The sequence below is a fragment of the Ovis canadensis genome, chromosome 17 (assembly GCF_042477335.2).
Source record: "Ovis canadensis isolate MfBH-ARS-UI-01 breed Bighorn chromosome 17, ARS-UI_OviCan_v2, whole genome shotgun sequence".
NCBI lineage: Eukaryota > Metazoa > Chordata > Mammalia > Artiodactyla > Bovidae > Ovis > Ovis canadensis.
In genome coordinates, this window is record NC_091261.1 from 62,740,985 (window position 1) to 62,763,786 (window position 22,802).

The following is a 22,802-nucleotide window of genomic DNA, read 5'->3' on the forward strand; positions in this document are numbered from 1 at the left end:
GAAAATTACTTAAAAATGAAATTTAAAATGCCCAGTGTCATATGAAATTAAATGACATGGTTTTGTGTCCACTATTTTCAATGTAGTAAGTACACAGATAAACTTCTTTTCCCGTTTCCAGACCTGGTTTTGATTTTCTGCTCTGTTATAACCTCCCACTGATCCATTTTGTCATAATTAAGTTACTGTATTGATTTTCTTTGAGCGAGGAATGTAAATATTTTATTGACTTCAAAGCAAAGAAATAAAAATATCCAGTATGTGCATATCGATGTATATCGATATATATATCTCTCTCTCTCCTGTGCTTAGATCAGGGAATGAGAAAATAGGTTGGAGGAAAGGAGAGATATGATTAAAGTAACCAGGAGAGCTGTAAATACAAGTAACAGGCGTAGATGGACAGGGAAACACGGGACCAGCAGATTTGTGGACATCTGAGTCCCAGAGAAGGTGGAAACCAGCACTGTATCCTTCAGGAAAAGAGTAAAAGAGACAGATAAACCCAAAGAAGGCAGGGATGGGGAAGTGAGATTGAGGGGTCTGGGAGACTCAGTGGGCTTTGCAGTCATAGGCTCACTGTGTGTGTTTTCTTGATCTGCAGCATCTGTAAATGAACACTCTGTTTTGTTGACTCAAAATATAAAGTTCCCATCAGTTTTAAGACTTCATGCTTCCTATTCTACCAAGAAAAAAACATTCATCAATTAGACTGATGCAGTGCTTTCTTATCACTAAATTTATGTTTTATAGACTTAAACATATTTTTGTCATCTATTTCTCATACATACTTAATGAAAAATATAAGTGAAGTAAGTTAGTTGAAACATCTTTACCTTCAGGGGCTTAACTCTTCCCACTCTTCTCTTAAGTCAGTGCTGGTTTCTGTGTTTTCCATACTCCATTCCCCTTGGGCCACCAAGAGCATTGGTGACTTTACATTTCTTTAAAAGAGAATAAAAAGCCTTGGTGCTGAGTTTTTACCTGGCTTAGTAGTTATGTAGGACTGACCTGTATTTGACCCTCAGATGGGGAATGTTGCTCAAGCAGCTGATTCACTGTCCCTTAAATATTGGTTCTCAGGGATTTCAGCACAGGTTCAAGTCACTAGGATTTTCTTCCAAGCTGCTGACACCTGTTTGGCTAATTTTGATGGCTTTTTTATTTGCATATGAGCAGCCAATGACAATTGTGTCACAGCTACTACTTGACCAAAGGCATTTGTAGGATACCATTAATTATAAGAGGCATCCTCTGTTCAGAGATGTTAAAATATGACAAGAGAAATCGTAAAAGTAGTGCAAAGGGAGTTCTCTGGTGGTCCAGTGGTTGGGATTCCGTGCTCTTACTCCTGAGGACCTTGGTTCAATCCCTGGTTGGGGAACTAAGATCCTACAAGCCTTGTGGCATGGCAAAAAAAAGAAGCAGTCCCTCATATAGGGCTGTGTGTGCTCAGTCGTGTCTGACTCTTTGTGACCCTGCGGACTGTAGCCTGCCCGGCTCCCCTGTCCATGGGATTTTACAGGTGAGAATACTGAAGTGGGTTGCCCTACCTTCTCCAGGGGATCTTCCAACCCAGGGATCGAACCCATGTCACTTGCATCTCCTGCATCGACAGGCAGATTCTTTACCACTGAGCCACCAGGGAAGCCCCACTATAAGGCTACTTTCCGAGTGTTTCTCTAATATTCTGTTTTTGATTCATTCATTTACCCATCTCTCTGTCCATCCTTCCCTTCACCCATTCCAAGGTGAAAAAAGTCACTTTGTATTACTATGAGCTCTAAATAGAATAGTTGTAACTCTTCACCCAGGCCCCCGGGGTAGTTTTCCTCAGGCTATAGCCAGAGCGGAAGAACTGCTGCTCAGCGTAGGCTTTAGCGCTTGAAAAGGCTTCTAGATTATAGGTATATAAAAGTAAAATTTCAAAGTGGGGTTATAGAAATCATTAATTTTAAAAGTTTACGTTTAACAAATTAATGCCTTTAATGCATACACACAAATTATAATTGTCTTTTTCACAAGCTAGTTAAGGGTTTATTAAAAAATATTAATTCATGGTGCTCGGCAGTCTTTGTAGTATCTGGAAATGGGACAATTTAAAAGCTTAAAGCTGTATGACGAATGTGTTCTTTCAGTACTTTCAATGTATCTCTCTGAATCTGTAATACCATTTGAGAGAATGTCCACAGGTTAAATTTGAGGCCCAGAGTTAAATGGCACCCTGTCATGTCCTACAGTAAGTCCCATCTTGAGATAAGTTAGGCCTGGTGTGTTACTATTTGGAGCTGAGGCCTCTTTGTAACACTTCCAGTGTAGCAAAGCCCTGATTTCAGTTGTGGAAGTTAGGATTGTATCTTCTTGTTTTTATAACTAATTTAAAGGAGGTCTTATTTTCATTGGGTAACTTCTTTCTTAACACTCCTTGTTGTCTGTGGTGTGCTGTGCTTAGTCACTGAGTCATGTCTGACTCTTTGTGACCTCATGGACTGTAACGCGCCAGGCTCTTCTGTCCATGGAGATTTTCCAGGCAAGACTCCTGGAGGGGGTTGCCATACCCTCCTCCAGGGGATCTTCCCAACCCAGGGATCAAACCCAGGTTTCCCACATTGCAGGTGGATTCTTTACCATCTGAGGCACCAGGGACTGCCAACTCTTAAACATGTAACTACAGAGCTAGGCGACTCCACTCTTGACACCTGTCCCTTCAAGGCATAGGAAATAAATCTGGCTGGAAGTTTTCTTGTTCCGCTTCATTCACTCATTACGAAGTCTTTTCTTTAGAACTTGGTTCTTATTTTAAGTAAGGAGATTACCACGGATTTTATTCTTTGAAAGTGTTCTTATGGTTTTAAATATCTTAGGTTAAAATTATACCGTTAATATTTATAGGTAACAGGTAATGGGGAATGACTTCCAAACTCTTATTATAAATCTGATGGTCTAGCATCTTGGTTTATTTTAAATTTTTCAAAAAACCTTTTTATGGTGCTGATCTTGATATCAGGTAAGTAAACTTTTTTCATCATTGATTCATTGATAATATTTGAATAATTTTGTTTCATATCTTTAAGTCTAATACTAGTAATGAGATGAAGCCACCATCACTGAAGGATATTTATCATAAAAAACAAAGGGAAAACAAGCAGTTACCTGAGAGGAATCTCACTTCTGCTTCCAACCCAAATCATCCGCCAGAGGTAAAGTTGTCAGCACTGCTGGGTGAAAATAAAAGATGCTTCCTGACTTTAACTCGCATCTTGAGCTTCTTTTCCCTAGGAGATCTAAAGCCTACTCACTTAAACAAACAAAAAAACCTGCGTGGAGAGAGAGAAAGCTTACTGTTCTGTCTTATTTCTAGGTACTGACTCTGGACCCAACGTTACACATGAAGCCAAATCAGCAGATTTCAGGGATTCAACCACATAGCTTTTTGAATACTCTTGATGACAGAATATCCTTTTCACCGGACTCTGTTCTAGAACCTAGTCTCTCTAGTCACTCTGACATAGACTTGTTTTCACAAGCAAGTCATATCACTTCTCAGTTATCTGGTTTCCCAAAATATCCTACAGATGCAAAAGTTTCGCCAGTGGACTCTTGGAAAAATCAGGCATTCCGAAATGAGAGTAGGACCAGTTCCACGTTTCCTTCAGTATATACCGTTGGTAGTAACGACATCTCAGTCAGCACTGTAGATGAAGAAAACCCTGTCCTGGGACCGCCTGTCTCAGTCAGTCAGTCCCAGCTTCCAGGTACAGCCAATGGTGTCCCAGAATGCATTTCACTGACTTCCCTCGAGGATCCTGTGGTATTGTCTAAGTATGTACTTCTGGGAATGGCTTGTAATGTTAATAGATGTTCTCTAATGTCTGCTTAAATGATGAAAATTGTTTTTATTGAACTTCAGTAATACATAAAAGTTAAAATAATTAAGGTAGACTGTCTAAAAAATAAACTTTTTTTGCTTTATTATTAGTAGCTGTCAAGTTGTAGATTAATCTCATATTTTCTATAGGTGTAAAAGGGAAAAGGCTGTATTTTTGATTATGAGAATGATTGTGTTCTTGTTTTTTCCTATTGAGAGAGTGAGGAGATGCTTTCTAAATATTTTTTCCTCTCACCAACAGGATTAGGCAGAACCTGAAGGAAAAGCATGCTCGACACATAGCAGACCTTCGAGCTTACTATGAATCAGAAATAAATAGTTTGAAACAGAAACTGGAGGAAAAAGAAATTTCTGCAGCTGAAGACTGGAAGAAAACCAATCAAATTCTTGTAGAGAGGTAAAACTTGTAATTTAACTGTAAAGTTAGTGCTTCTCCAATTTGGATATATTATTTTACCCAAAGCATAATATATTGTGATGATAAAACACTTTGAAAGCATGTAATTTCAATTTGAAATTCTTCAGAGAAACATGTTTGCCTAAGTAATTATTTTTAAAGATTTGAGCCATCCTTGTACAAAATACTGAAAATTGATGACATTTGTTTCATATGGGCAAAGTACTGAGACAGTTGAGCAGATTTTGTATATGTAAAGGCATGTCGTTTTGTCCTGTATACTTATTTCCTAATAAGTCTGTGACTGATGTCCTTTTTTCTTACCCAGATATGCATAGCTTTAACGTAGCCACTCATGCACCTGTGGAAATAATTATCTCATTTAAAAAAACCGTAGGCACACAGGAGTGTGTTCTCATATTAAGAACAGCTTTCTGCTTAGTTTAGAGATACTAGTATTAATTACAGCATACTTTGCAACATACTTTACAAATGATATTAAACAGATTGGAAACTGAAGGGTGGCTTCCCTGGTGGCTCAGTGGTAAAGAACCACCTGGCAATGCAGAAGACAACAGGTACGATCCCTGATCGAGGAAGATCCCACATGCTGAGGAGCAACTAAGCCATCAGCCCTTGTGCCACAGCTATTGATCCTGTGCTCTAGAGCCAGGGAGCTGCAAGTGCCGAAGCTCTTGTGCATAGAGTCTGGAGAGTGGCCGGAGAGTAGCCCCTGCTTGTCACAACTAGAGGAAAACCCGCACAGCAACAAAGACCCAGCACAGCCAAGAACAAATAAATAAAATTATTTTTAAAAAAAGAAAAGAAAGAAAACTGATAGGGTCTAGATGACAGCAAATAATCCTTCTTTAGGGCAAAGAAGACAAAGCTTGAGAATAATTATGAGGGAGCTGAAGTCTTTTGGTCCAGTTAGCAGTCTTAACTTGTAGAATACGAGTAAAACTAGCTTTTATATCAGTGTGTGGTTGCTGTGGTGTTAACATGCTGTCTTAATCCATCCTGGTCATTTCTATTGCTTCCATTTTGCTGTTGGTGGTGGGGATGGGGTCCAGTGGCAGAGAGAAGTAGTTTGAAAAGAGCAAGGGAAAAAAAAAACAAACTAGTTTTAGGTTTTCTAGGATGAAAAGAAAAGAACAAATAGCAGGCTAGGGAAGTTGATTCTTGTGTGTATGTGTGTGTGTGTGTGTGTTTAGGAAGGCACAGATGACCACAGGTACTTCCTGTTGGAAATCAGAAGTCTGACAAAAGCGACCAGTAGGCCTTATTAGGTCAAAGAAAAGGTGCCAAAGAAGGCACAAAGTAAAGGGAAACTAGTTAAAATATTTTTATGTCTGGAACCCCTCAAAGTCATGAGGGAATGGAGGAGCAGCGTGGAAGTCAGTGTCTTACATAAATGAAAGTGTTAATAACAACAGCAGTCCATGGCACTGGAGTCAATGTGCCTGTAACATGCAAATGAAGAGCAATGCATTTTTGTCCCCTTCCACTACCCCCAAAGGATTTGGTTTGGCCTGAGGTTACTTAGAGGTAAATCATTTACCTAAGACAAAAACTGATAACTATGTTGGCAGTATATGTAGCAGTTTTTTTCAGACTTTAAAATTGTAAATTGGGAGTTCCAGTTGGGGCCATTAACACTTGTCATACAGTTGTAACTTAGGGGGTGAGATCTTTGGTATCCCAGAATCAGTGTGGTGATTAAAACAGAAAAATAACAGCACACCTACAGTTGACTATTCAGTGAACTGTATTATTATTTTCACTGTTTCATCAACAGTTTTATTAGTATTTCACTTCTGCAAGGCTTTGATGCTTTTATTGTTCAGTCACTCAGTTGTGTGACTCTTTGCGACTCTATGGACTGCAGCACGCCCGGCTTCCCTGTCCTTCACCATCTCCTGGAGTTTGCTCAGACTCATGTCCATTGAGTTATTGATGCCATCCAACCATGTCATCCTCTGTCGTCCCCTTCTCCTCCTGCCTCAGTCTTTCCCTGCATCAAGGTCTTTTCCAGTGAGTCAGCTCTTCGTATCAGGTGGCTAAAGTATTGGAGTTTCAGCTTTAGCATCAGTCCTTCCGATGAATATTCAGGATTTATTTCCTTTAGGATCGACTGGTTTGATCTCCTTGCTGTCTTATCCAGCACCACAGTTCAAAAGCATCAATTATTGGCCCTCAGCCTTCCTAATGGTCCAACTCTTATATCCGTACATGACTACTGGAAAAACCATAGCTTTGACTAGATGGACCTTTGTTGGCAAAGTAATGTCTTTGGTTTTTAATAGGTTTTCTAGGTTTGTCATAGCTTTTCTTCCAAGGAGCAAGCATCTTTTTACTTCATTCCTGCAGTTAACATCTGCAGTGATTTTGGAGCCCAAGAAAATAAAGTCTATCACTGTTTCCATTGTTTCCCCATCTATTTGCCATGAAGTGATGGGACCGGATGGGATCTTAGTTTTTTGAATGTTAAGTTTTAAGCCAGCTTTTTCACTCTCTTTTTTCACCTTCATCAAGAGGCTCTTTAGTTTGTCTTGGCTTTCTGTCATTTAGGGTGGTGTCATCTGCATATCTGAGGTTATCGATGCATATTGGATAGGAACCTGAACTCTGGAGCCAGACTGCCTTGCTCGTAATCCTAGTGTGGCTCAGGAGGAACTTGTCTTCTCTGTCTCTCTCTTCACATTTGTAAAGTGGGAATAATGGCAATCCTGACTCAGGATTGTGAGGATGAATGCAAAGTGCTTAACATAGACTGGGTATGTAGCCAGTGCCCAATAAATACTAGCTGTTATTTACAATACATCATTAAACACTGAGTCAAAATGTTAACTGAATTCTGTGTATTTTGTTATTTTCAGGTCCTATGATAATTAGCTTTACAAAGAATGTCCTTCATTATAAGAATAAGGACATTCATGCCAATTTGAATAATATACAAGGATATAATATGAAGTCTTTCTACCCCATCTTCTGTTCTCACATCCTAGACTTAATTTTTTGCATCCTTTTAGAAATCAGAGTGTATATGCATGTATAAATTGTTTTCATGACAAAGATCAAGCTGTTTATGCAGTCGTCTGTATGTTGCACGTTAAGTGTACAGTTCACTGGCTTTGTGCCTTCCCATTGTTGTGCTACCATCCCCAGTATCCATTTCCAGAACTTGTTTTAGCCTACTCATTAAACAATAACTCCCCATGACCCCTCCCTCCAACCCCAGCAATCATCATTCTACTTTGTCTCTATTAATTTGATGCTTCTGGGTACCTTGTATGAATGGAATCACAGTATTTGTTCTTTTGTGTCTGATTTATTTCACTCAACATACTGTGTCCTTGAGGTTCATCCATGTTCTAGCATGTGTCAGAGTTTTCCTTCCTTTTTAAGCCTGAATAATACTCCATTGCATGTACACACACACACACACACACACACACACACACACACAGCCTTTTGTTTATATCCATTCATCCCTTGGTGGACACTTAAAATTGCTTCCATCTTTTGGCTATTGTGAATTATGCTGCTATGAATCTGAATATACAAATACCTGCTCATATCTTGCTTTTTTCACCTAATAATTCTTAAAGATTTTTTCATATCATTTTTAATATTCCCTGAATGCTATAGTATCAGGTTCATTGGGATATATTTTACTAAAATGGCATCCTTAGTCTTGGCTAACATTGGAAAATTTGTTTTATGTAATATTAGAGAATCAGATTTTTATAACACTTTCAAGAGAAAGGATATTGCTTTTGATTGTTTTGTTTCAATATATTTTTTTAGATGTGGCCAATTAGAGAGTGCTCTGAATGAAGCTACTAGTCATGTGAGAACACTTGAAAATAAGAATAACTTACTGGAAAGAGAAGTGGTAAGTAAGTATGGTATTTTTGGTCATTGTTCTAGTGGCTAAATGTTTAAAAATGTAAGCTTTTTTATTAACTGAACTTTAGAGACAAATGAATATTTTTATAAAAGCATTATATGTTGCTTGTCTTCTCCTTTAGGATTTCTTGTTAAGATTCCGTTTTGAATGTTGCTGGCTTCATATGATAACTACATATTTTACCCCTTAAAAATTTTATTTTTTAATCGGGATATAATTTGGACATTATAAAACTCATGCTTTTAAAGTGTACAATTCAGTGGGTTTTAGTATATTTACAAATTTATGCACGTTTGACCATAATTAATTTTATAAGTTTTTTCTGCCTTAAAAAGAAATCCCAAACCCCTTTAGCCATCCCTGCCATTCACATACACACTCTTTTCAGCCATAAGCAGCCATTACTCTGCTTTCTGTTTCTATGAGTTTACCTATTCTGGGTATTTGGTGTAGATGGAATCACATCATATGTGACCTTGTGTGTCTGGCTGCTTTCCCTTAGCATCAGGTTTTCAGGGTTTATCCATAGGGTAGCATGGGCCAGTATGTCACTCTTTCATAGCTGAGTAGTTTCTGTGGTATGGCTCTGCCACATTTTGTTTATCTGTCCATCAGGTGATAGGTGGGTTGTTTTCACTTTTTGGCTATTATAAATGATAGTGCTGTGAACATGTGTATACAAGATTTTCTATGGACATATTTTCAGTTTTCTTAGATATATAAGTAGGAGTGCTTAACCTTTTCCTCTTAAATAACTTGTTTTTCCCCCCATGCACTGCCAAGTTTTATTCTTTTGTGTGTAATGTTACAAACAAAGTTTTGCTGGAAAATGCGTTATGTTCTAGACATTATTTCTGTGTCTTTGATGTTTATTTAGTTATCTTTGTCTCCTCCTAAACTGTGGCTTCCCATTTGGTTCAGTGGTAAGGAATTTGCCTGCAGGAGATGTGGGTTCGATCCCCTGGGTCAGGAAGATCCCCTGAGGAGGAAGTGGCAACCCACTTCAGTATTCTTGCCTGGAAAATCCCATGGACAGAGGAGAGAGGCTGGCAGCTACAGTCTATACGGTCGCAAAGAGTCAGACACAACTGAGTGACTGCACCTCCTGAACTATAAACTCATGAAGTCAGGGACGTTTCTGTTAATTTTACAATTCTAGCACCCTAGTAACCTGGTGGATTTGCAGTTAATGATTATTGAATGAATATTAACAGATCAGATGCATTTTGAATTTTCTTTTATTTTCATTATGAGACAATATGGTAAGAAATGCTTTTTTTCCCCTATAAATATTAATGTGAGGCAAAAAATTCCAGTTTTGCTCTCAGTTTCCTGATAGTCATGGTGATTTTTTCCTCTTTAAAGTGGTCTGTAGATGAGTCTTGGAATCAGAATGCCTCAGTGCTTTTCTGTGTATTATTCTGTTGGGTAATCCTTTCTAGTCTCCATTCCTAGGATATAACAGTATCAATTGTGTTCATTTCCATTTCTATGTTTTTATATCTTAGTGTCCACAGTTTATTAGCTGCTATTGAGACCTCTGTTTTTTTTTTTAATTATTATTATTGAAAACAACATATTATCCTTGTCTTTGTTTTGTAGAGTGATTTCAGAGAACGCTTCAATGCAGCCAGCAGTGCCTCCAAAATTCTGCAGGAACGAATTGAAGAAATGAGAACAAGTAATAAAGAAAAAGACAATACCATTATTCGACTGAAATCTAGACTTCAGGATTTGGAAGAGGCATTTGAGAATGCTTACAAACTCTCAGATGATAAAGAAGCAAGACTAAAACAAGAAAACAAAATGTTTCAAGATGTAAGTGACAAGTAACGATAACTCAGTCTGTGGTTGGCTAAAAGTCGATTCAGTCTTTGTAGCCTTACAAGCTGTTATGACATAGTTCACGTTTGTTTTCGCTTTACATGACTTTGCTGTTGCTGCAAATATCTGTATACCTTTCTGGTTGAGTCGGTTGGGTCTTATCTTGAAACAGGAAGTCAGGGCTTTCAGAACTATGGTGTCACTCCCACGCCTTTCGGTCTCTAGCAGGGCAGCTTTTGAGTGGTCTTAAATCAACATCTGTGTGTCTGGAAGGTAAAATGAACCAGATTTAGAAGAGGCTTGATATAATTATTCATTTTTATTTAATTTCATTTAAAATTTAGAATTGTATCACATTAAAAATGGATTAAAGTTTCAGGTTTTTTCAGTTTAAATTTTTATTAATATTTTTGTGACAGTACATAAAAAATCTGAAAGTATTTCCAGCTGTTGAAATTTTCTTTCTGGTAGCTTTAGATTTGATTCTTGCTGCTTTGTTTTTTAACATTTATTTTCATGAAGATAATACATGTAAATAGTTTAAATGGTCAAATTTCAAATGAGAAACAGCAGTCTTCTCCACCTCTTCCTAAGTTGTAATCCTCTATCCTAGAGGTTGTTATTTTCAGCCCTTTTAGTTACTTCTTCTAAAATTTTGCTTCCTGTTTCTAAGTAATAAACTTAAATTTCTCTTTAACCTGTCAGTCTCAGATGTTATATATTGACTTCCTTCTGTGCAAGATCACTACAGTTTAGCTTTCTTTCACCATTGGCTCCCAAACACTTGTCCCCCTCTTTCCAGTGTGATTAAATTGATTCTAAGAAGCTTATTTTTTACAACTCTGAAATTGGAATACATTTTGATACTATAGTGACTTATTTCAATTGAAGCGTTTTTTTCCTCTTAGCGTTTTAAGACTGTGCTGGGTCTTCACTGCTGCGTGAGCTTTCTCTAGTCGTGGAGAGTGAAGGCTACTCTCCTTGTGGGGCATGGGCGTCTCCTTGAGGTGGCTTCTCTTCTCGCATTGTGCAGAGTTTAATAGTTGCGGCTCTCGGGCTCCAGAGTGCAGCCTCCGTAGCTGTGGCACTCAGGCTTAGCTGCCACATGGCATGTGGGATCTTCTCGCACCAGGAATTGAACTGGTGTTCCCTGCATTGCAAGGCAGATTCTTAACCACTGAACCACCAGGGAACCCCCACCTCTTAGTATTTTAGTAAATATTAAATAGTATGACTTCTGATCAGTGGTAAAATGGTATGATTTCTGATCAGTGGTTTCTTAGATTTTAAATACAGTATATTATTTATAGGTGGATTCGAATTCAGTATTTCTTATGTCTATGTAAATATTTTTTAGAGCTAAGCTGCAGTGTTCAGTGATTTTATTTCCTTTCTCTTCCAACTTTCATTATATTTTTCCTTAATTTAGTAATTGCTTTATTTTTAATCTGCTTAGTTTGTTTTTCTTTTTAACATGCATGGCACTTCCTTTCCCCTTGCCTGCCTACCTAGTATCCTTGCTTCAGTTTGAACTGATTGCTCTGAGGTTTGATGCACAGATTTGTAGGGCTTGCCCTTGTCATCATGCTGGGAGCTGTCTTTCCTTCTTTTCTGTGCCACATCTGTCATTTTGTGTAGGTTCTACATCTTTTGTTTTGCTAGTGTACATCTCCTGAGAAAAAGAAGCATGAGACAAATTTTGAGGTCTTCCGTATCTGAAAACGTTTATAGTTACAACCCCACTTTACATTAAAAAAAAAAGTTTTATTTTTTAGAAATAGTTAGAATTACAGAAAAACTGAGGAGACAGTAGAGTGTCCCCATATGCCCCACACCATTTCCCCTGTTTTTGGCATCTTGCATTTGTATGATACCTTGGCTCAGAGGTTAAAAGCATCTGCCTCCAATGCAAGAAACCCAGGTTCGATCCCTGGGTCGGGAAGATCCCCTGGAGAAGGAAATGGCAACCCACTCCAGTATTCTTGCCTGAAGAATCCCATGGACAGAGGAGCTTGGTAGGCTACAGTCCACAGGGTCACAAAGAGTCGGACACAACTGAGTGACTTCACTTCACTTCAGTCTGGCCACAATTAATGAACACTTTGATGCATTATTAATAAATACAACAGTTTATTTAGATTTCCTTGTTTTCTTCCTAATGTTCCTTTTCTGCTCTGGGACTCCCTCCAGGAGACCAGGTTACATTTAGCCAGCCCATCTGCATAAGTTCCTCTTAGCCATGGCAATTTCTCAGATGTCCCTCCTTTTTCATGACCTTGACAGTTTTGAGGACTGGGCAGGTGTTTTGCAGGATATCCCTTGAGAGTTGACTAATGTTTTTCTCATCATCAGACCGGGAGTTATTAGGAGGAAAATCATAGAAGTAAAATATCATTTTCAGCATGTCATATCAGCAAACACTATGTTTTTTTATTCTTTTGCAGTCATTTTAGTAAAGTTTCGGGAGGGCATGCATATGAACACTCTGTTCACTGTGCTGTATTTTATTAGAACTTTATATTGTTTGGTTATTATTCTTACTTAATGTATTAGTAGTGTAATTTTAGTGTGTGAGAAAACATGAGCTTCTGGTTTTTAAAATTTCTTGTACTTTTTGTTTTAACATAACATCAGACTTACAGAAAGTTGCAAAAATTGTATAAAGAATTTCCATATACCCTTCACCTAGATTCTGAATAACATCTTATGTGTTTTATCATTCTGTCCACATGTAGTTAAATGATTGAAAAAAATATTTTTCCTAAACCATTTGAGAGTAAGTTAGAGATATAACGCACCTTTATGTCTAAATACTTCAAGGTATATTTCTTAAGAACAAAGACAGTCTTATATAACTGTAGCAAAGTTAGGAAGTAACATTAGTACAGTAATCTTTTGAGGGGGTGAAGTAGGAATGGATAGCTGTGGCAGGCAAAGGGAGACACACTGAGCTTCTGCCTCAAAAAGCTATGTGTTTCCCAGTACAGTACTCTAATTTATACGCTCCATTCAATTTTTGTGAATTATACTGTAAATGTTAGTTATCCTTTTGGTATAAAGAGATAACAGATCTCTTTTCCCTTGTTCAGGATCTGATCCAAGACTACATACTGCATTGAGTTGTCATATCTTTTTTATCTCCTTTAATCTGGAGCAGTTCCTCAGTTTTTGTTTTTCTTTTATAACCTTCAAATTCTTTGAAGATCACAGACTATTTTATAGGACTGTGCCTTCTAACATGATCGCTGCTAGCCACATGTGACTGTTTATTTTCCACACTGTGCAGCTTATGGGAGGCCTAACCACTGAACCACCAGGGAATTCACTCACGCATCTCTTTTATTTCCTTTTTTGTGTCTCATTTTTTTAGTTGCCTTTAATCTGAAACAATGTGTTAACATTGTCCTTTCATGACACTAGCATCTTTGAAGAGTATGGGTAGTGATTTTATAGGTTTTTATAGTCTCCACTGATGTTATAATATTTAATCTTGTGATGCAATTCTTTTGTTTTTCCTTGTAGCTTTTAGGAGAGTATGAGTCCCTTGGAAAAGAACACGAAAGAGTAAAGGTAATGGTCACTGATTCATGTTCTGAACTTCCTGTGGGGCAGACGCATCAGTTTGGAAGTCAGGAGATCTGACTGTCTCCCTTTTTTCTCCCCTCCTTTGTGCCCATCTGGCTATTTGAACTAGACTTACCCTCTCTGTGTCAGTATCCTTATTTTCAAATATCTACCCTTGAACTTACAAGTTTGTTAAATTTGTTAATTTAAAAAATATTTATTGAGTGGTTGCTTCATTTGAGGTGAGATGAAATTTTTAGAAGAGTATAAAATACAAATGCGCATAGTTAATACTATTTAGATATAAAGTTTTGTGTTGCAAAACAGTAGCTTTTTGTGGGGTTGAGTAACCTATGTTTGAATTCTTACAATTAAAACTCTGTTTGGGATCTACAATTTCTAATTCACTGAAACTCCACAATAAGTAAGTGAGTTTCAAGTAATTCTGTTGCATAAAATGCAGGGTTGTGATTATCCAAGGTTAATGAAAAGGCCAGCACAGCTTGGTAGCCAGAATGTCTGGGGTTTCAGGGGCTAGTCGTTACAGCTGAAATCTCATTATTACAGGTTTTAGTTTTTCCATTTACTGAGGTTTCAGTCAGTTTGTGTTTAAAAATGTTAGTTTTGACACTGATTGTTTCTAATCGAGCAAAGCTTAATAGGCTTTATTTATTAAAAAGGGGCCATACCGCCTTGAACATGGCCAATCTCGTCTGATCTCAGAAGCTGAGCAGGGTTGGGCCTGGTTAGTACTTGGATGGGGCTTCCCTGGTGGCTCAGATGGTAAAGCATCTGCCTGCAACACAGAAGACCTGGGTTTGATCCCTGGGTCGGGAAGATCTGTTGGAGAAGGAAATGGCAACCCACTCCATTATTCTTGCCTGGAAAATCCTATGGATGGAGGAGCCTGGTAGGCTACAGTCCATGGGGCTGCAAAGAGTCAGACATGACTGAGTGACTTCACTTTACTTCACTTTTATTAAAAAGGGAACTTACACACAGCTATTTGATTAAACCAGTATTTGCTGTCTCATTTTTCCCTTTGTGTTATGTGTATTTTCTCTGGTTGATGCCAGACTTGCTGATTATGCATAATTTTCTTTATAGTTCTCTTTTGGTATATTCCTCTTAAGGTGCATAATATAAAACTAAGACTACATCTAAATATTTGTCTTCAGTTATCTGAATTTTTTCTTTATTTTCATAGGATACATTAAATATAACTGAGAACAAATTGCTTGATGCACATACTCAGATTTCTGATTTGAAAAGGTAAAGTCTAATAAGCAAAAACCTTTTAATTGTTCTTTCAGCCCTTAAATATGTGTCTAAATTGTAAATGATGGGAAAGGAAACCCTTTTTTGAGGATTTTTAAGCACTTTGAGATTAGATTTTATCCTCATCTTCCCTTCACCTGGAAATACATTTTATTTTAGCCGAAGAGTTTAAATTAATTAGAATACATCGGTGGCTGTGCCTGCAAGGTGTGTGTGTGCTTAAACATTATGCATTTTCTTAGCATAGGTAAAGCGTAAGTGATATTAGGTCATTGAAAAGAATTTTAGGAAGTAGTCTAATTCACTGAATTACTTTTGTGCTCCAAAAAGAAAACAGCATTCACACCAATTTTGTGATTATATATTTCTTAAAGACCAGGTTCAGGAACTGTATTCATGATCCGATTTGCTTAATTAGGTAAGGCACAGTGTGTAAATGGCCCCTATGGCTATGATTAGATATTTCTAATTGGCTTCAGAGTATATTTTTGTGTTTGGAGATTAATGATGTCCCTTATTTAGAGATTTTACCATGCTCTTAAGGACTTCTCAGAAAAGAACAGAAGTACTGTGTAGCTTTCTTGTCTGCTCAAGTCTTTTCTTGTGAAGGGTTCAATTCTAGGGATAGTTTTGTTATCAGATTGGTATACACAGTCAGCCCTGTTAGAGCTTTCTTTTTCAAACTTTCCCTGCAACAGAGTAGGTAAGAATCTAAATTTGAAAGATGAGATAAAGACATTCAAAAGTTTTAAAAGAACAGAAAAAATGCAAAGATAAGCCTCAAAATAATTAATTGGCCATAGTACTTATTTTCTGTTGGTAAACTTGAAGATAAGCTGTTATTCTGAACATAGCACAAATTAGATGAGCTGCCTGTAAGTTGAGAGTTGTTCAAAAAGCAAATTCTTGATAATACGTCTGCTTTGGATGGCAAGCCTGCTTCCTCTTTCGTGAGAACCTAACCTGTGTATATTTTGTACAAGTCATGTACCTGTTAGAATTAAACACCTTGCAGTTTATTTGCAAATTGCAATTTATTTGATTGCTTGAATTTTATTTGTATTTAATTTGTACTGTTTTATCTGTAGTCAAATTTCTAAACTTTTTTTCTACTTGCTATATTAAATGCATTTGTTGTTCCCTTTTCCTGTAGTTACAGCGTATGAAATACTCCTTTGTAGGATTTTTTTCTATTTGCCTTTCTATATTCTCCCTGATTTTGTTCAGCTTTTTAAAGTTTAATGTGACATTTTACTATGAAAAAATTTTATGAATTTGTATCTCTTTTGTCACCCCTTTCCTAGAAATGTCTGTTAAATAAGTAATTTATAGTTGAGCTGTATTTTAAGCTTGTTGAAATGTACTTAATTTATTTTACTGCGTTTGAATTAGGACAATTTCAAAACTTGAAGCTCAAGTCAAGCAAGTAGAGCATGAAAATATGTTGAGTCTTCGTCATAATTCTAAAACTCCCGTGAGACCCTCACATGCCAAGTAAGTTACTTCATTTAATCTCTGTGAAACTAGTAATAGGTAAATCCTATAATTGAGCTGAGACACTCCTCTGTCTAAATGGTGAAGAAGGCAGGGTTAGATGTCATCACAGATCTTATGTGTGAAAGCATCTTACTGTTAGATATTGTGAAAACTCTTAAGCAGAGGCATTTGCCAAAAGGAGAAAATAGTAAAAGCAGATTGGGACTGAGGAGAATTGGGATGGTTTTTGGTTTTTGACTCTGCCCAGCTGTGTGACCTCAGACGAATCACTTAATTTTTTGGAGCTCAGTCTTATCTGTAAAAACAAGGACATTGGACTACAACATCTCAAAGGGTCTGTTAGCCCTTGTGCTCAATTGCTCAGTCGTGTCTAACTCTTTGCGATCCCATGAACTACCAGGCTCCTCTGTCCATGGGATTATCCAGGCAAGAATACTGGAGTGAGTTGCCGTAGCTCGTAACTTCCATAAATTTCATTCCTGTGTTAATGGAAAACTTATGATGATGGATCTGCATTAGGTTGTGTGAATTTTTCTTTTTAGTTTTTCCAGATTAGCTTTGTCATAAGCTAAGAACATTATCTTGATGATACATTTACAGAGTAAGTTTTTTCATAATTTGAATTGGTTTTTATTATGATTTTTATATAAAAAAGGTAATAGAGAATAGATTATAACTTCCTAATATTGACGTTTTATCAGAAAAATTTTAGATTGTGTTGTTAACCTTTTTAAGTTGTAATTGTCAAAGGAGAAACATTGTCTAAATTTTTACTCATCTATTTTATGTGGGACATAATGGATTATTTAAAGAAAAAAATATGTAAATAACTGAAGTTGGATGTTTGAGATTGAATAAAAGGAAGACTAAGGTTTGCCTGGGGAGAAAGTCCTTTCTGAGGAGGGGACGTGTAAGCAGAGAGGTAAGATGTGTGTGGAGTCGTTCCGGAGAGAGGTGTGGAAGGGAGGGAGTGTTCCACACAGAGACAGTGGTCTTGCTGAGTCCTGAGGAAGGAGAGAGCTAGTTTTATGTTTGAAGAACCCAGAGGAGGCTTGTGTGGCCTTACTGTTGCCATCATACATAACTGTCTAAGCCATGGTCAAGGGTTTGAGTTTTACTCTAAGTCCATTGGGGCACCTCTGAAGGCTTTTTGAATAGTAAAATGGTGTCACCTGATTTATCATTTTGTTCAGTGAACCTGCCATGAGGAAGGGAAAAGAGTAGAAACAGACTAATTAGACTCTTGAAGGACTTGGAGAGAGATGGTATTAGCTGGGTTGAGGCCACAGAAATGGGTAGAGGGGGAAGGATTTGAGAAAATTCTGGAGGTAGAAGCCACAGAACATGGTTATGAGTTAGATGGAGCGTAAGAAAGGGAGGTGTCAGATAAAGCCAGGTAAAACCTTTGTTTCTGTCTTAAACAGCCAAGGGTGTCACATTGAACCAGGGAAGAGATGGGAAGAGTAGAACATGGAGTAAAGATCAGAATTTCCATCTTGAATATTTTAGTGTGAGATTCATGTGAATTCCAAGTGGAACTCAAGCAGGGGATGATAAATTTACATTTGGAGTGCAGAAAGAAGACTGGAGTTATAAATACTAGAGTTTTGTCTTTGTAGGTGGCACTTATTGGATGGATGGGTGTGTTTAGTGAGAAGTGAGTCCACGTGAGAGCTCTGAAGAGCTCGAGTGTTGTGGTTTTGGGTAGAGAAGGAGCTGGAAAAGGAAACTGAGAAATAGCTGCTAAAAAACAGGAGAAAGACTGAAGCAGCTACCATGAGAACCAGTGAGAGAGAGAGACTGAAACAGCTACCATGAGAACCAGTGAGCTACCATGAGAACCAGTGAGATAGGGACTGAGTGTCCCTTGCATTTGCAAGCTGGGGGTTCCTGATGACCTGGAGAGCCGTTTATGTAGAGCCATAGAAGCGGAAGCCAGTTGGGAATGTATTGAATGAAGAGCGAGTGAAAACCCAGATGTCCAACAGCTGTAATGTCAGTGTATTGTGATACATTTATGTGTGATACTGCTCAGCGTGACCATATACAGACTAGATCAGGGGTTGACAAGCGACAGCTCCCTGGCGAAATCCAGGCCTCTGGCCTGTTTCTGTAGGGTTTGTGAGCAAAGAATGGTTTTTGTTTTTAATTTTTCGGGGAAAAAAAAATTTCATGTTACATGAAAATTATATGAAATTCAGTTTTTAGTGTCCATAAATAAAGTTTGATTGGCTTACATCAAGTTTATTCACTTACATGCTGTCTGTAGCTGGTCTGTGCTACAGTGGCAAAGGTGAGTAGTTGGGACTGAGCCTATCTGGCTGATAACACCTAAAATATTTATTATCTGGCTGTTTACTGAAAAAATTTGCCCACTCCTGAACTAGACTCAATGTGGTTTAATCTTAACATAATATGGAACAACAACAAAAAACTAGTTGCAAAAGAAATAGGATGCTAGTTATTAGATAGGTACAAAAGTAATTGCAGTTTTGGACTGTGAATTTTAAATCATTATGTGTTCAGTCACTTCAGTCATGTTCGACTGTGATGCTATGGACTGTAGCCCACCATACTCCTCGGTCCATAGGATTCTCTAGGCAAGGATACTGGTGTGGATTGTCATGCCCTCCTCCAGATAAATCATTATAACTAGGCTCAAACGCATCTTTATTAATCAAAATAGGGACCATTCCAACCAACACATTTTTGCCAATGAGAAATAAGTATGTTTATTCCTATAGCGTACAGATCCATGCTTTGGGATTTGTCAAACTCTCGGAAAACATTTTCTGCCTCCTGCTGGTTGTGGAAGCATTTTCCTTACAGAAAGTTGTGGAGATGGTTGAAGAAGTGATGGTTGGTTGGCGAGATGTCAGGTGGATATGGTGGATGAGGCAGAACTTCGTAGCCCGATTTGTTCACCTTTTGAAGTGTTGGTTGTGCTACACGTGGTTGGGCATTGTCTTGGAGAAGAATTGGGCATATTCTGTTGACCAGTACCAGCTACAGGCTTTGAGTTTTTGGTGCATCTCATCGATATTCTCAGATATAATGCTGTCACTGGGATTCAGAAAGCTGCAGTGGATCAAGCGCACAGCAGACCACTACACAGCGACCATGACCTTTGCTTGGTGCAAGTTTGGCTTTGGAAAGTGCTTTGGAGCTGCTTCTCGGTCCATGGTCCATCCACTGAGCTGGTCGTCACTATTCGTATAAAATCCACTTGTTGTCGCATGTCGCAATCCTATGAGAAATGGTTCATTGTTGTGTAGAATAAGAGAAAGCGGTACTGCAAAACAACGGGTTTTTTGATTTGCATGAGCTCATGAGGCACTCACTCAGTGAGGTTTTTCACCTTTCCAGTTTGCTTTCAAATGCCAGTGAAAGTGAAAATCGCTTAGTCGTGTCCGACTCTTTGCTACCCCATGGACTGTACAGTCCATGGAATTTCCCAGGCCAGAATACTGGAGTGAGTCGCCATTCCTTTCTCCAGAGGATCTTCCCAACCCAGGGATCAAACCCAGGTCTCCTGCACTGCAGGTAGATTCTTTACCAGCTGAGCCACCAGGGAAGCCCTTTCACTTTCACTTACGATGTTGGATTCTTTGGCAACTTCTTGTGTAGTTGTAAGAGGATCAGCTTCAATGATGGCTCTCAGTTGGTTGTTGTCAGCTTCCAGTGGTGGTCACTATGCTCCTCATCTTGAAGGCTCTTGTCTCCTTTGCAAAACTTTTTGAATCACCACTGCACTGTACTTTTCTTAGCAGTTCCTGGGCCCAAAGCATTGTTGGTGTTGCAAGTTGTCTCCGGTGCTTTACAACCCATTTTGAATTTGAATTAAAAAAAAAAAAGTCACTTGAATTTGGTTTTCATCTAACATCATTTTTATAGTCTAAAATAAATATAAACAGCAAGTAATAAGTCATTAGCAAAAAAAATGTGCATTAAAATTATGTATAGCATAACCACATTTAAGAAGGTATTCCAGTGCCAAATAGCCAGGGTTCAACAATACAAAATCTCAATTATTTTTTCACTAATCTAATAGGTATTTGGAGTAGCAAATGGCAACCCACTCCAGTATTCTTGCCTGGAAAATTGACGGGCAGAGGAGCCTGGTTAGCTGCAGTCCAAGGGGTTGCAAAGAGTCAGATACAGCTGAGCACCTGAGCACACATACAATAGATGTTTACCTTAGAGAAGTTCTTGTGTATGTTTATTATAGCATTGCTGAAAAGGGAGTACATTGAAAACTAAACATTCACCAACAGGGGAAAGGATAAATAACTTGTGATACAGTCGTACTGTGGGTAAATGATTAAAATGGTAGAGGTTTATATATGTATTAACATGGGTATGTCTCATACAGAAGGTTGAGTAGAAAAAGCATTAAAAGGATGTGTACATTATGCCCTTTATGTAATTTTAAAAATGTAAACAACCAGAAATATGCTTTTTATGTCTTAAAATTAAAAACACATATGGTAAGATGTTAGCACTTGTTAAAACTATGGGCTAGTGCTTGTTGTGGTACTCTTTGTAATTTTCTAAAAATGTTTGAAATGATTCTTCATTTAAAAACTGAGGGGAAGAGGAGTGACTGGGATTGAAATGAAAATAGACGAGACAACCCTTCAAAAAAAAGTTTGGTTGTGAAAAGGCGCAGAGAGAGGAAGGCAGGAGTTCCTGTCTCCTGGTTTCTGTTTTCTCTCTGGAGTGTGATGGGTGGTTATCACCTGACAGTCAAGCCTGGGGTGAGGGGTTTGAGGAGAGTGGAGAGGGTGTCAGATAGTCATATTTGGTGAATCAGAGCTCCTTGATTACAGGAAGACATGTTGGCAGCCAGTGTCAGGCATCCACTTGAGATAGTGATTCTCTGATGATGTCCCAGTCTACACAGGCAGGCAGCTTCTTTCCCACAAAGCTCAGCTGTAAAGATACAGACGCTGAAGAAAAGTGAGGTCATTGTAGTCATCCAGGCTTAGGTCTTGCTGCCAGTCAGGTGTACAGGAAAGTGAGCAGAAAAGGGGTTCCAGGCAGTGAGTAATGATCAGCAGGAGAGTGTCCTGGGTTGGGGATGGGTGGTAAAGAGGAGCTGTAAAGCCAGAAGGGGCTGACGCCCAGGGAAGGGGGAGGCCCAGGGTCACAGGCCTTGAGGTGAGAGTGTTGTGCATCCGGATGCTTGAGCGTGGGAGTCGGAAGGATCTTGGAGGTTTGATTTCTGAGGGGACCGTCTTCTCTAGGATCATAAAGTCCAGTGAGCATCCTCTTGAGAGTTGCATGGTTGGCAGGAGGTGGAGCAGCTCCCATGTGCATAGGGAGGGTGCTCAGGACAAGGGCAGGAGCTACCAGAGAATGGTGGAATGAGCTTCGGATGGGCTGTGCTTCACAGGAACGGAAGCAGGACCGTCCTGGTCTAGAACGGCACTGTTCAGTACAGCAGGGCCCTTCTCCACAGAGCTGTTTAAATCTAGCTATGTGGCAAGCATTCACGAGTTTGTGTGTATGTGGCTGATGGCTATGGTATTGGACTGTGCAGATGGAAGGCCTTTTCTGTCTTTACAGAAAATTCTGTGAGCCCTCCTGGTCTAGGAGGGAGAGGCAGGACCGTCCTTCATCCCCTGGCCCTGAGCTCCGATGGGTCATAAAGGGTGTGAAGTGTGGTGAGGGGCTGGGCGGGGGTGTTCAGAGCTGTGTGCACGTGAATACACCAAATCTTGAGGCTAGATTTAGTTCAAGACATTCACAAATTATGAAATTTTGTAGGTGTGAGCTAAATGTTTTGTCTAAACTATGCGTTGATTTGTCAAAGATTTATTTGTCTTGTTCTTCCGAGACCAAGAAGAGCAATTCAGTTGGAACTGAAAACCTTCAAATAGAGTTCATCTAGCTACAATGATAAGATTGTTCTATGCAGTCTTTCAATCCCTGGGTAAATGTGGAAAGAGTATTTGAGAGCAGGTTGTTTGCTGTCTGTGCTCAGTCTAAACCAGAGTGCAGAGCTTGCAGCGTCTCAGCACACTTCTCATTCTCGCAGCACGCTGGCAGGCTCAGACGTCAGCCGGAGGAAGTGGCTGATCCCGGGAGCAGAGCATTCCATCTTCACTGGGCAGCCCCTGGACACCAAGGTGGACAGCCAGCCGGAGGAGACCTGCCTTCCTAGGTGAGACAGCTCCAGCGAAGATCTCATTTAGGCACTCTTAGCTTTTCTTAGAGATTTCAGTTGCCTTTCAAAGTTTAGGAAGGTTTAAAGAGCCATCTCCTTGTTCCTATCATGTCTTAATTTTGAGGATCTGATTTTTCTTTTACTTTGAAAGGCTAGTGCTTTTAGGAAATTTTACTTTCAGAGGTGCTGCAGAGCCTCTGCACTTGTGCCCCTGGCATAGCCGTGTGCTCTGTGCATGGGCTTGCAGTTAGGACACGAGGTTGATCCTCAC

The 22,802-nt window shown here is 38.8% G+C and overlaps 1 protein-coding gene across 11 annotated transcripts in view; it reads left to right on the forward strand.

Moving 5' to 3' along the window:
• Positions 1-22,802, forward strand: part of MPHOSPH9 (M-phase phosphoprotein 9) — a 59,113-nt gene that overhangs the window by 21,927 nt on the left and 14,384 nt on the right. For 6 of the 11 annotated variants that reach the window (XR_011249933.1, XM_069557697.1, XM_069557700.1 and 3 more), the window contains 9 exons: positions 3,075-3,200; positions 3,362-3,822; positions 4,131-4,286; positions 8,097-8,184; positions 9,802-10,017; positions 13,546-13,593; positions 14,795-14,859; positions 16,258-16,359; positions 22,403-22,528. Coding sequence is in view for 10 of the 11 variants with exons in the window: in XM_069557697.1 (XP_069413798.1) it covers positions 3,075-3,200; positions 3,362-3,822; positions 4,131-4,286; positions 8,097-8,184; positions 9,802-10,017; positions 13,546-13,593; positions 14,795-14,859; positions 16,258-16,359; positions 22,403-22,528 (1,388 nt within the window). In the remaining variant the exon portion in view is untranslated. The remainder of the gene's footprint in view (positions 1-3,074; positions 3,201-3,361; positions 3,823-4,130; positions 4,287-8,096; positions 8,185-9,801; positions 10,018-13,545; positions 13,594-14,794; positions 14,860-16,257; positions 16,360-22,402; positions 22,529-22,802) is intronic. The other 5 variants (XM_069557699.1, XM_069557701.1, XM_069557703.1 and 2 more) reach the window with 1 other exon arrangement.